The sequence below is a fragment of the Cladophialophora yegresii genome (assembly GCF_000585515.1).
Source record: "Cladophialophora yegresii CBS 114405 chromosome Unknown aczIN-supercont1.2, whole genome shotgun sequence".
Classification (NCBI taxonomy): Eukaryota; Fungi; Ascomycota; class Eurotiomycetes; order Chaetothyriales; family Herpotrichiellaceae; genus Cladophialophora; species Cladophialophora yegresii.
The window spans coordinates 3,837,024-3,850,713 of record NW_006913046.1 but is presented as its reverse complement, the minus strand read 5'-3'; the positions used below and the strand labels follow the sequence as shown (position 1 = coordinate 3,850,713).

The 13,690-nt window shown below is 53.0% G+C and overlaps 4 protein-coding genes across 4 annotated transcripts; 1 reads left to right on the top strand and 3 right to left on the bottom strand.

The window, feature by feature from the left end:
* Positions 1-589: 589 nt before the first annotated feature.
* A1O7_03298 (uncharacterized protein) lies at positions 590-1,923 on the bottom strand (the record flags this gene model as incomplete). Its single annotated transcript, XM_007757321.1, has 2 exons — positions 590-781; positions 1,063-1,923. 2 exons carry the CDS (start codon positions 1,921-1,923, stop codon positions 590-592), a joined length of 1,053 nt encoding a protein of 350 aa, XP_007755511.1.
* A 5,822-nt stretch (positions 1,924-7,745) lies between these two features.
* On the bottom strand, positions 7,746-8,744 carry A1O7_03297 (glucosamine-phosphate N-acetyltransferase; the record flags this gene model as incomplete). Its single annotated transcript, XM_007757320.1, has 2 exons — positions 7,746-8,170; positions 8,273-8,744. 2 exons carry the CDS (start codon positions 8,742-8,744, stop codon positions 7,746-7,748), a joined length of 897 nt encoding a protein of 298 aa, XP_007755510.1.
* A 618-nt stretch (positions 8,745-9,362) lies between these two features.
* On the bottom strand, positions 9,363-10,673 carry A1O7_03296 (uncharacterized protein; the record flags this gene model as incomplete). Its single annotated transcript, XM_007757319.1, has 3 exons — positions 9,363-10,516; positions 10,568-10,613; positions 10,671-10,673. The coding sequence occupies 3 exons, from the start codon at positions 10,671-10,673 to the stop codon at positions 9,363-9,365; spliced, it is 1,203 nt and encodes a 400-aa protein (XP_007755509.1).
* Positions 10,674-11,749: 1,076 nt separating this feature from the next.
* A1O7_03295 (uncharacterized protein) lies at positions 11,750-12,718 on the top strand (the record flags this gene model as incomplete). Its single annotated transcript, XM_007757318.1, has 1 exon — positions 11,750-12,718. One exon carries the CDS (start codon positions 11,750-11,752, stop codon positions 12,716-12,718), a length of 969 nt encoding a protein of 322 aa, XP_007755508.1.
* Between the last annotated feature and the right edge of the window lie 972 nt (positions 12,719-13,690).

Sequence of the window (13,690 nt, the reverse complement as noted above, 5' to 3'; positions counted from 1 at the left end):
ACGACACATCAGTAGGTTGCTTTCGAGTTGCTCTGGCAGTTGAAGAGCTGAAGGCGTGTGCTGCAGGGAGCACAAACGTTTGTTCTTCGTTGGGGTCAGCACTGGCACTCTAGATTCCCTTCGAAGCGACGTAGGGGTTTGCAATTGCTTATGGACTGCGCCATAACAGGGTAGTAGATGATCTTCAACGACATCATTGTTGATCGACCACGAGCCATCCCAAACCAAGTTTCTTACTTGAGACTGGAGGTTTGACTCTGTCTTGGAGTGTTTTCTCTTGTGATAATTCGACCGTCCATTGAGCTGTGAAGTTGGGGTGACGCCCTGCTCAGAAAGCCGCTCGGGAGTCGGAGTGACACTCTGGCTGGAGGTCTCGGACTGCGTTGAAAGCGACATCAGACCATGTATAGCAGCAACCTCAGAACTTGTCGGAGTAGCGCCGGGAGACCGATGACGGAGAACTTCGCCGGGACCTTCGTCGCTAAGCAGGGGCGCCGGTGTCTGATCGCTGGTAGATGCAGAGCACGTAGCGGCCCGGAAGCCCCGGTTTGGCATTGACTGGTCGGCCGGAAGTGGCTTGTACGATCTGTCAGGCAGCGAGCAAACTCGAGACAGAGTGGGACCAAGTCCACAGGCAGTCCTTCTCTGCAAATGTGGCATGACCGGACCCGACGAAGACCACGAAGAGACTGATGAGATAGAGGACGACCGAGAGCGGGATGTGGAGCATATCGAATCTGATGACACAGATACCGGAGAGGATGTTAAGGGAGTAGTAGATCTACTCGGCAGTTCCTGAATCGTCTCTGCAGAACGCATCAGGTCCCTCAAAGATGGCAGAACAACATCTTGTGGATGAGGGGGTGGACACCGTTCCAGACTTGCCTTCCGGAAGCACTCCTTCCGAAGGCTGCTATGGATGCCATCCATCGATGCAGCCAGACGAAGCGAAGGTCTCGAACAGGTTTTCTCGCTCGTAAACTGGTATTGCAGACGAGGCGTTGATTGGGGAGTCGGCAGATTTGCAAGCTGGGGCCGACTCGGTAATGCAGGGTCGCTGACTGGACTCATCTGGACGGGAGTCTGAGGAATATGGGAGCCGTGGATGCTGGACGCTTGAGATTTGCGTGGGTTATTCAGGTCTCCAAAGTTCAAATCCTCACCAGGCGTACCAGAGTTCGAGCTTGACGAATAATCCAACGGCTTATTGACTTCCTTACTCAAATGTGGCAGAGATGCAATTATATGCAACTTGTTGCTGGGTAAATTGGCGCGAAGAAAGCAGTCCACGAGTGGTGACTGCTTGACGATGCTAGGATCCAGTTTTTGAAGTAACCCGGTCCACCACCGGCTTGTAAATATTTGTTGATCAAATTCGAGATTCTCGTCCAAATCGACTTGCGAGACCATGGCGGCCAGTGACGTCGTATTCGAGCCGGCCCCAGGAGGACCAAAATGAGCATCAAGAGGCCCTGGCGGAAAACAGGGCCGTTCATTGGACAACTTGCTCAATACCAAGACAATCTTGCTCCAATTTTCGAACGTGTCTTTAGGCACGTGAAGGTCATAGTTAATCGTTGCAAGATACTCCCTCTCGTTTTCGTTGATTTCGTTACTCCGCAGGCCAGAGATTTTGCTCCAGGCGCGAGCCGAATAGTTTCGATCTTGTAGGTATTTGGACGCCAGCATAAGAGCCGACAAAAACATTCGGCGTCCGCACTGCATGGCACGACACTGAGTTCGTTCCGGTGTGTCGCCTCTGCACCGCGACGCAACTTGGCCTTGAGGCATCCTGGCCTTCAAGAGAATCAGGTAATACAAGGCGACTTGCAAAGTCGAGAAGCTGGTCTTGGAGCGACGAAGAGTCTCGCGAATAAAGGTCTCAAGAGGCAACACGCCGGCGCCGAAGCAGTCTGTGTTCATGGGTGGGCAGTCCGAGGAGGGCCAGATGGCGGTAATGAGTCTCTTCGCAAAAATGATGAGCCACGCGACAAATTGCTCCGTCACATCGGTGTCCCGCTTAAGCTTTGGAGGGTATGATCTGTTTAACGAGCATGCTGATCTTCGAGTACGGCAGTATTGCGCAGTCGATTCCGAGCTGGCTTCTGACAACCAAGGCCTCGAACACGTCTGAGGCGGCTGCTGTGGGCGGCCAGTGCAGGCTCGACGCAAAAACGTAGAGGCGTCCCCGGTAAGGCTTCGAAATGTACTGTTGATCGGACAGTCTGCGCGACTGGCTCTGGGCGCAGACTGCTCGTTGTCTTGTATTCCTCTGAGTATCTGCTCCTGACACTCTAGCGCCGCTTGAGAACTGGTCTTGGTCAAATTTGGCATATGCTCTTTGCCGTCCTCATCCAAGAAAATGTCACTGGACGCCGTTGTGGACGTCCATGACGTCTGGGAAGAAGCCTCTGAGGAGTAAGATCCATGCGCAGAATCGCTTACACTGACGTCGTCATCGACTGACGCGATGCTGCTCTGATCCATGTCTCGCTTGGATCTTCCAAGGTTAGGGATCCAGGGCCCTTGAAGATTGTTTGAGTCGACATCTTGCTTGCCGCTGGGTGGATTCGTAGGCCGGTACAGTTGATCGTATATCTGCTGGTTCGAGAGCCAAGCAGGTATTGATTCCTGGACATTTTGTGGCGTAAGGGAATCTGAGAGGGCAACAACCCCCTCAAGTCCCATCTTATGAAGGCGATAGGAGCAGTTTCTCAGTGCTGAGACAGATCACCCCTTGACACGTCGCCTGTTTGTTGTAGAGGTGTTTGATAAGGAAGCAGGAGGAGGAGGATATCTGCCGCAAAGTTATAAGTAAGATGGTCCATGGGCGCATTGCAGGCGTCCTTACCGAGGGGATGAGTGTCAGACCCACCGCTAATCAGAGCACCAAAAGCTGTTTCGTGAAACAAGAAGAATGAACAATATGAGCAGAGGTCGATATCTCGACGAGAGTTATGCCAAAGCCAACGCTCGCGTGGTGATATCGAGGGACAAATGCTCATGTGATTCAAGGCAATCTTGATCAGGCTTTACCAAAACAGCTGGTGACTCTGGCGGTGGGCTTCGACGGACAGATGTTTCTTCTTTGGGCATGTATGACAACCAAGGACTCATGGCTGGGAGTCTGTTCGATGACTGTGTTGTGAGAGGAGAGTAAGGTCGAAGGGAGTAGGTCGCAATCACATGCACCCTAGACAACTGGCAACGTGCCGTCGGGGTATTGCTGAGGAGTGACAGGATTCGCGACCGCGCTGATGTCAAGAATTATAGTGAAGTCGTTGTGCTGGCAAGGAGTGAATGCGAGGCTCGCGACCGCAGGCGTTCCAGGTTCGCTGGCAGTGGCGGACCGAGAACAGCCTTGGTCTTTGTGTGTCCCGCAAGTACGAGTCGCGCTTTGAGATAGCCGTGGCAAATAATGATGAAACTAAAGGTACGGTGTCTATAGGCAGCCATGGCCGAAGTGAGTCAGTTGTTTGTTTGTTTGTGATTTCTTTTCAATCGCCCAGTCATGAGTCTCTCTGCGTGGCGAGATCGCTACCCGACCAGGAGGCTTCGGATGGGAGGCTTACAGGGATGACAGGAATTCGACACAGGAGGACCTATTGGTATACAGAGCGTGAAAGCAGTTGGTTAGATCTCCGTAGAATATAGCGAGCAGCTCGTGCTGCAACTCGAGGAGGGCTTCATTCTGGTGTCGTGGTGGGAGCGCCTCAGTCTGGTGCAGGCGCTGGTAGGTTATAAGGGCTCAGCCATGTCGCCACACACTGATGACCGGGCTGTGGTGGCTCGCTGGAGACAGGCTGCTGGGGCGACTCCAGGCCATCAGCCGATGACTCAAAACCAACCCCCCCAATCCCCAAGTCACTTAGGTGCCTCATTGCTCTTCCTGAGGCTTCCGCTGGACCTCTCAGGCACATTACTACGCGCGACTGTTCGGGTCAGGGGCAAAATTTACTTGATGCTTCGAGTTACGAGGACGGCTGTCTCGAGATCTCGAACAACATCATTGTACTGTGAGTGCACGCTGCCTATAACTTGCAACCCACATCGTTCTTGATTCCAAGGGTGTGTACATAATATGAGAGTGCCTATCTACTCCGTGTTCCAGGCGGCACTGCGGCACTGCTGCCTCATATACCTCTCAGCCCACGACTGTCCGCACTGAAAGCCATTTCCACGGTCTGCGCGACCACAGACCAGGCATCAAGTGGCCAATGAGTCCATCGAGGATTCTGCCCATTCGCGGATTATATCAGATTCTGTTAGTCATGCCGTCTAATTTGTGCTATCACAACCATAACAGAATACATCTGCGTTCTTGTAGCCTTAACACCCCTCCATCTATTCTCAAGAACGAGAACAGCATGTGCTGGATTCAACCCAACTTCCAACGGTACGGTGCTATGCAAAGATATGCGGAGACTGTCCTCGAACGCTGTGCTGGAGGAAGCACGTCTCAGCATGTGCACAACTCATAATACAAGAACACGAAGAAGCAAAGCGAACCCTACCTAAGAACACCTAACCAGCGCATGGCACATTCCAGTTGGACCACTCAGCAGCATGCGTGGTCGTGAATCACCAACAGCCTCATTGGCCACCGTGGGAAGGCCATCATGCCGTGATGGAGTGGTGCAAGAGGGCTCCACGTCCTCGTTTGTGTAAGGTGCGAGGTCGGCACACTGACCGACGGGTGAGGAAAAATTGCGAAGTTGGCCAGAGGCGACAAGACGTCGGTGACTCAAACCAGACCCAGTCGGGCGGCGAATGAGAGCTGAGGTGTCCGCCAGTGCCCGTCACCTTTCCTTCTTCAGGACCTTGCCCGGAGCATCTTGTCCGCCGCCATCCCGAGATTCGGACTTGCCAAATCGCAAAGGATCATTCCACTGCGACCATGGCTGCGTCACCGTCTAGTAACTCAGAGCGCTACATTTGAGATCACTCAGCATTGACACAAGATTCATCTTCAGATCATCGACCAACGCCAGTTAGTGAACGGGCGCCGACGACGTGGACTGGGGCTGATTTTGGGGTGGCTGAAGGGCTGCCTTTGCCTGCGAGTGGGGTAGGGGACTGAAGGGCGACCCGTTCTGTGGAATGTCATCTTGCGTTGGCGCGTGTCTTGGCCTAGTTCACTGGCCCCGAATCTCGATCAGACTTTCCTTCATTTTCCGATGCACCCTTGGAAAAGTTGTACGGCCGAACTTGGCCACCAACAGGCAGAAGCTTTGATTTCCCTTCCGACGATCAGGATGACAACAACTGCGGAGAGCACTCTCAGGCATCAGTCCGGACCTTTGTCGCTGCCTTACACCTCTCGCCCGAATTGTACATGGTGCACAAGGTCGGCTCGCTGTTTCTGAAAAACAACCCACGGCCGATGGGCCTCCTGAATTTGTCATCCGCACGAAACTCCCACAGAGCGATCGGTCGCAATTGAGGGATGTGACGTCGCAGGCCATTGATGTCTACTGTGATAGCTGGGTGTTGTCGTCCATGCTGCACGGTGAGCGGGAAACGGATCTACCAGGACCCCGTGCAATGCCACCGAGCCCACCTTTGCTTTACAGTAAGTGTTTCTGTCCAAATGGAAATCTCCCGGTCGACGCGAGTGGTCGTCAGCCCTTAGCGGAGACAGGTGGCACGGGACGAGGGAGCAACCAGTATCCAGTGTCATTTCCGACTGAATGCGGCCTGCCATCTCTGGTCGAGGTCATGTCCAAGGTCTTCTGAATGCTGAAACCAGCAACCTGGGACTCTGCCTGGCGATACCACCCTCCAGTCCGGCCTGAGGTGAGAATGAGGTTTGACTGCAATGATTACATCCAGCTTTAACTGCATAGAGCGATATCAGAACATCAAAACCAGTCAGACTTCGTCACTCAAATTCCTCAGCCTGCCCGAGAGCCATCGGCTCCGTCTACCACGAGAGAAGGCCCGAGGAGGATGAACGATAGTTCACACCACTTCGCGGGCGACTGTGGCAAATCTGAACAAGGTCCAATCTTGACTTGCAAATCTTCTTTGAAAAGCCAGTTTTCGATGCAAAAGTCTGGCCTAGTCTGTGGTGAGTTTGCGCGGTGGAAAAGTTGAAGGTCCCCAAAAATCGTCAGCATTTTGCTGCTGCCTGCTAGGTGCCTGCCACGTGACATGGCGACACTGCCAACCGGGAAGACTTCGGCTTTATGAACTGTGGCACCCTGTGGCAAGACGCCACTCAGATCAGAACAGCTGTATATGGTTGAAGAGTAAAAAAAATGCGTGAGCATCATGGCCCGGGAAGGGGCTTCTGCCTGTTGCGAGGCTACTTACGCCTATCATGAGCTTCCTCGGTCCTCTGTTCCACCGTCATTACGCAGCTAGGGACCTGTATTGGTACTATTGAGCCGAATTCCCTACATGCGTCAATGCGTCCGTGCTTGACGGGCCCCGTTGGCCTAAAGAATGATGAGGCTACGATGTGAGCCGAGCTCAATCAAGAGAAAATAAGGAAGATCTGCCCACCGCATTGTTTTGGGCGGGATCATCAGGGCGCCTATCGCAAAACATGCCCTCGAGACAAGCCATACTGTTGCTATGTTGTGCTGTGCGTCACAAGACTCAAAGGCGGTGATGATGGTACGGTATCGTGGCGGTCTCCAGTCTCGGCTTCTGTTGCGTGGTGAGTTCAACCGAAAGGCTGATGAGCCTGACGAGGCCGCAGTCCTGCGTCAGCTCGTGCACACCAGGGGACCACTCACCAAAATGTATCCTCGAGGAGGAGATAGTCAACCACAAGATACTTGCAAGATGGCACCTGTCTGCTATCCCTCAAGTCTCAGTGATTTTGAACGTCGGCTTGTAATCCTTACGGTGGATGGATCTTTGCTTTCAGTACTCAGTATCATCTCAATGCGCTCATACCACCTTTCTGTTAAAGCTAAGAACGCAGCACCTCTGTACGAATCCCTTGAAGTCCTTTCTCGCCACCGGGTGGCCCTGCTTCATATCCCTACGACGGTCGAGCTCGACGCCCTGCTCGTCTATCGTTAATTATCCTCCCTTTCGTTTTTCTCCAAACTCCTATGCTTTCCACGTCAGCGCTGCGGTGTCCACTATGTCGTCGCGTCGACTCCTCTGCTCGAGTACTCGCTTCCTCCGTGGGAGGTGGTTTTCATATCAGTCAGTGGGCTGCGTATACAGATCCGTCGTATATTCAGTCCACTTCATCTCGCGAATACCCGTCAAACTCGCTCTAGACCGCCATGATCAGGGCCTCGTTTCGAGGATTTTCAAGACAAATCGATCGACAGCCATCCGCGTGCTTAGTCCCAACTAGGTAGGTTGGTAGATATATAAGTGTCGAACATTGGCCTGACTGTTGTTCTCATGTGTTTCCCACTCCATCGTCCATCGCCTGGGTAGTCTCTATCCCGAATACTGTCCTGCGCCATCGCATTCTGTCTATGCGGTTAATCTGTCTTCGTGGCACACGGTCTCCAGGCTCTTGGTCCAGTGGCCCGCTCCCACCCTTACACAAAGTAATAGTCTAATCTTGCCTGATATCTTACAGCCGATGTTTCTGCCCTTCTAAGCATACTGCACGCTTGTCCGCGGATGGACCTGCGCCTGAACCATGAACGCCTCTGAAAACTGTCTTCCCAAGCCAGAACGTCTTGTCAGACCGCACCGCACCGAGCGCTCAACGGACTGTCCTTGGGTCTGTCTATTGCGCATTTCTGCACCACTTGGTCTCGAGTCCTTCACGACCTCTCATAACTGCTCTTCGGCCCTGGCTCGTAATAATGCGCCATTTCCAAGCCCGCCCTCTTAAACCCACACTTCACGTAGAATCCCTCGTTCGCCTCGCTGCAGTCCAAGATACTCTTGTAGCAGCCCACCTTCTCGGCCACGGCGTCCAACGACTGGATGATGCGCAACCCCAGCTTCTTGCCCTGTTGGTTTTTCGCCACGGCGATGTCTTCAATATGGCCCACCAGTCCCATGTTGTGGATGAATTTGCGCTCGACGATCACGGCGCCCGTGCCGACCACGGTGGCGGTCTCATCGCAGATCACGAGGATGTAGTACGTATCGTTGCGGGAGGAGATGAAGTCGTAGCGGGCATTGAATTCCGCGAGCGTGGGTTCGCCGACCGTGGTGAGGACACGGAGCGTGGGGAGGAAGCCTGCGTGAAAGAAAAGTAAGTACACGTGGAAGCAACCAGGGAAGAAATCGTGTCTTCCTCGAGTCAACAATATGGGGGGTAGGCAAAGTGAGAGACTCGTACCGCCATAATAATCACTCCGTCGCAGTGGTCTGATGGTATAGCCTTCTGGCAAGCGCGCCGCGACTTCCTCCGAAATCAATGAAGGCGAGAATAACGGCGGGTCATTCTCATCGTTAAAAGCAGGCTTCCCGTTCTGCTTGGGTTCGTCCGCCAAAAGCGGGGCTGCCGACGTGGATGTGGATGTGGTTGTAGCTTTGGTGGTTGGGATGGCGGTGGCTATCGAGGCATCGGGAGCGGGCGCGTATGCGTGTGTACCATTCGTGAGCGTAGCTGGCTCGCTGCCCTTGTCACCGTTCACTGCAGTTCTAGGCGCAGGTGTAGGTTCTGTGGTTGTAGCTGTGCTGGGGGCGGTCGAAGAGACTTTCGTGCCTGCTTCTCTGGACTGCGATTGTGACTCCGACTCGGTAGACTCGATAGCAGGGTTCGAGGTGGACAGAAGACTGGCTTCCGTCGGAGTCTGGACGTCGGCCATTGTCGCCGTTGCTGAGGGATGTCTCTTTCTCGAATAGAGATGTCACTGAGCAGCTGGCGCTCGGACTTGGCTTTAGCCTGCGTTTCTGTCACGAGGGACAAAGGTCAGAAGGCCGAGCAATGTCAAAAGAACGGTGAGAGTTGGTCGAGTTAAGCTGGTCAGCCTAGGGGGCTCGCGTCACAGTGGTGAGTGAGAGTTGAAGAGTTGGAGAAAATGTCAACAATGCTAGCACAGGACGGTCTGTATGTATGGGTGTGTTTCGACGAAGTGAGAGCGACAGCGACAGCGACAGCAAAACTGACAATTGACAGAAAGTGCGATGTCGAACTCTGGAAAGAAGGACAGGATGGGCGGTTTTGTATCGATCAATTGGCCCCCTTGCGGTGAAATGTTCTCAGATCAGCTCTGGAATTTCTGAGAATTGGAGACCCTCCCGACTCGTTCCTGAAACCTGCATTGCTGTCTCAGCCTCGGCCAGTCAAGCAATGCAAGCATGGGATGATATTCAGGGGGTAGAGCTGGGCTATTATTATGGCGTCAGAATCCAACTTCCTTGGGACAGTCTCTCGATGTGTCTGCGTCATGCTCCTCATGTCTATTACTCTAGGAATGCTTTCTCTATTGGTGAAGGAATTCGATCCGGTCCGGCGCATCCTCAGTCAACCCGCAAATGTGGCGGAAATCTCCAAGCGCGGCACCTCTGGCGGATAGAAAGGTCTGAAAACTATCCATCGAGATGGCGCCTTCAATATCGGTGGAAGGGACAGCATTGGGAATGCCAGTCAGATCAATGAGCGCATCATTGATAAAGAGTCGCACTGCATGCCGTTTCTCTTGTGCTCCGGCCTCAGCATCACAGGTGATCCTTTCAAAGACCAATCGTCCTCCCATTGGTACCACATCGCTTGTCCTCCATTTTCGCTCGTGCACCACGCGGTCCGTCGGCAGCCCTTCCAGCTCCGGAAGCTCACTGGATATTCCCAAGGTGGCCATTACAGGGACGATGTCGCCGTCGTGGACGAAACTGAAATACACGTCCTTTGCGGAGTGATCCGACATGAGGCTTTGGGATGCATTTAGCCACAACCAGCCCATCAAGGCTCCGAATTCGTTCCCTGGCCCAGCTCGATAGTAATGTAGCAGATCTCGGGCGTATTCAAATTCGAGCCATTCCTGTCTGGAGAAGACGTCGCACCAGGGGCTGCTTCCCCTTGCAAGGATCTCGAAGCCGCACAGTTCCATCATGCCGTATATGTCGAAAGGACTGAAGGACACAGCGACCGCATCCTTCGCGAGCCGTTCTGAAATGGGTTTACTAAAAGTGGCTTGCCACTCTGCGAGTTTGATGTATCCCTTGTCGTGACCTTCTTGAGTGTCCGTAACATAATTGCGACAGGTGTCTCCAGGGGTCAGTGTATTCGCACCTCGATCTTCAGTCTCCGGGATAACCTCAAGCACCGCTGAGCCATCAATTTTCCATTCAGGGCCAAAAAACCCATCAGCAAAACATTCTGCTGTCTCGACGTCCCGCGGCGATCCGCAAGACCAGAATTTTGTTGGATGTCTCTTGGATGCCAGGTGACCGTATCGCCGCCGCATGGCTCGACCTGTGTTAGAGGCTTGCTTTGTCCCGGCGTAGGGACCAACCGCTGTGAGGTTTTCAAACGCAGGATTGGAGGCGTCTGTAAAGTAAGTCCAGTCGTTGGCAAATGATAATGACCCCGTGAGGGCTACGTCTGGGGCATGAAGTCGCTCGAGTAGTTTGAGATGTCCTATTCCGAGAGGTTAGCATCGCCTAGAAGTCACTGGGTGACTGAACCTACTGATACCAGCATTCCGTGTCGGATATCGCTCAGCATGCCGCGATAACTGGGTACGTTAGTAATGGAGCAAGTGATCCGTCAATCTGCGTGCCATGCTGCTTACCATATGGACTTGATCAATGGAGCATTTCTTGGGTAGAGGTGCATCGTAGTAGTACCGGCCATCGATTCTCCTTATCCAAGGTCCGTTTCCGCCCAAGTGGTACAAGAGATTCCATCCGGTTTGTGAGATTGAAAAGCACAGTCCACTGTTTGCTAAGACAGTAGGGCCTCTACAAAAGCCAGCATGAAGTTGGCTCAGAGAGCGAAGAATGAGAAAGCCTGAAATGTTGATGAGACTGACCAAAAACAAGGTGCGCCAAAATGACCGACGTGTTCTTAATTGAATCCCAGGTGCAGAAGACATCGCACTCGACTTGGTCTGCCACAGCAGAGCCATATCAGTCAGTTCATCAGGTAATGGATGTCAAGCTCAAGGAGCAAGGTTCGGTCTCGTGGCTCGCTGCTCTTGACAGGTGACTCGACCTTGGGTCCAAACGGCGGTTGGTTGATCACTTCACTCTCACTTGCTAACAGAGTTAAGGTGGCCTCTGGTGAGCCGACAGGTCGCATGCGTGGCTGTAAGAAGACTCTATGCGATGTCGCTGGAACGCTGTTCAAGAACCAGAGTATGCGGAAATTATGCACCGTGAGATTGTGAGGACAAAGATATGAACGAAAGGCAGGTCAGGTTTCGTTTCTTCCTTTTCCGAATTCACCTTCACTGAAAGCCCCCGCCCTCAATCGCAGTGGTCGCACTGGGCCTTCTACAAGGTGAGCCACACCGAACTTCCACATATACAAGCTCTTTCATTCCGGTTCGAACAAGCTCCATGACCTCGTCGTAATTCTCTAAGAACTTATCTAGCAATCGCACCCCTGACACTTTTCAACACCGGTTCATCTCGCGCCGAATGTTTGCTCCGTCACCAATCGCCACTCGTTCAGCCCCGCATTGGAATTGTGTGAGGGGTGGAAGAACGGCCAGCACGGCGCAGTTTCCGGTAGACATGCCGCTGTCGGAGCGCATTATCAAGGACCTGGAATAAAATCAGTCTGAGCAAAGGAACTTGTCCTTTGAACGCAGTCTATTCTCCTTGTCCTCCCTATTTACACCATTTTCAGAAGAAGTCGAAATCAATCATGGGTTCCACGGATCCAACACCCCATTCATACCCGGTCCCACCGGCTGGAGTGTACGCGCCAGCCGTCACCTTCTTCGATCCTAGGACGGACACTTTACTACCCGAACAGCAGGGGCAATACTATGCGTACCTAGCGAGCAGTGGCCTTCGTGGTCTAGTGATACTTGGCACAAATGCAGAGACCTTCCTGCTCACCCGAGACGAACGAGCAGCACTGTTGCGATTAGCGCGCAAGTCGGTGCCAGAAGGCTATCCCATCATCGCTGGTGTTGGTGGCCATTCAACAGCACAAGTCCTAGAATATATCTCAGATGCGCACGCTGCAAGAGCAGACTATGTCCTTGTCCTTCCAACTGCGTACTTTGGCAAACAAACCACGCCCAGCGTCGTCCACAATTTCTACGCAGCAATTGCGAAAGCTTCTCCTCTTCCGATCCTCATATACAACTTCCCTGCAGTATGCAATGGACTTGATCTGGACTCGGACGTCATTGGAGGACTGGCTCAGGAGTTCCCAAATATCGTGGGAGTTAAATTGACTTGCGGCTCGGTGGGAAAGATTACACGCTTGTCTGCAACATTTCCACCTGAGCGCTTTGCAATCTTTGGCGGGCAGTCAGACTTCCTGGTCGGTGGGCTGGCAGCAGGCTCGGCTGGATGCATTGCAGCGTTTGCAAACATTTTCCCTAAGACAGTCGTTAAGATCTTCGATTTGTGGAAGATGGGCAAGCATGACCAGGCATTGGCAATGCAGAGAATGTCTGCCCATGCCGAAAACCCCACCAAGGCAGGCATTGCCACAACCAAGTACGCTGTTAGTCAGTTCAGTGCGAAGAAGGCCGGCATTCAGGGTGACTTGGAGGCCGTGCTGCGGCCTCGGCATCCGTACGAAGAGCCTAGTCAGGCGGTCAAGACCAAGATCGTAGAAGCGATGTTGCCTCTAGATGAGGTCGAGAAATCGCTATGAGGTATCTAACAGGTAGAACACGTTGAAGAGAAATGGCGAACCAGTTCTAAAAGTACCCTTTGGTTAGACCGTAGGAGATGCCAAGCTGGAGAACATAGTATTTAGCGACCCAGGCAGCAACCCACAGTACCTACCTAGGTAGGTAGGCAGCCACAAGTGGTGCTGCGTTTATGCGTACTGTGTACGAGTACACAGTACGGAATATAAGTCACCTGCTGCTGGCAACTGCTCGTCCTTAAGCACATTCCAAGAACGTAGTCGCAGCCTTGCGTCATGTCCCAATCGCCTGACCCTGGTCAACGTGGACGCCGTGCAAGCCACCTCGTCAAGGCAATCTGCAGCTGGTGGGCCGCCGTGGCTGCTTCGCCAAAGTGACTCCTTGTTACTCAAACCCAGATGAGATCGACATGAACAAGCCACAAGCACGGTATCGTGATCTAGATCAGCCACGCGAGGTGCCGTCAATCCCTCTGATATCTAGCTGGACTTGATCTTTACGGGACGACCAGCTGAAGCACATACATACGGGGTATCTCGTACTGGGAGCACAAAATGCATAAGAAGAGGGAGCGGCCAGTTATTGATGGAGGCTGGGAAAGTTGCATTCTCGAACACTAAATTCATGGCGCCGGCAGACACCAAGGCGGCGGGGGGGGAGGGGTTGGGTCTTGTATGCGGTACGGAGTACGTTAGTTGCCAGCCAGGGTGTCCGGTGAGAAATGTACTCCGTACGTCGTATTTGGGCACAGGTTGTTGAGGTCTTCTAAGGAATGCAGGCAATGCCGATGAGCCTCAATAAACGCAAGATCATTCTGCCCCAGTATCTCTATAGAGTAAATCATTGTTCGTTGACAAACATATCTGGTGCCATGAGAAGCAGCACCTTTGGTACGCGCAACACCGGCCCTCGGGCAGCCACACCCTTGGACCTGCAACAGCACACAGCCGACAATCGAATCGCTGACCAAAGCA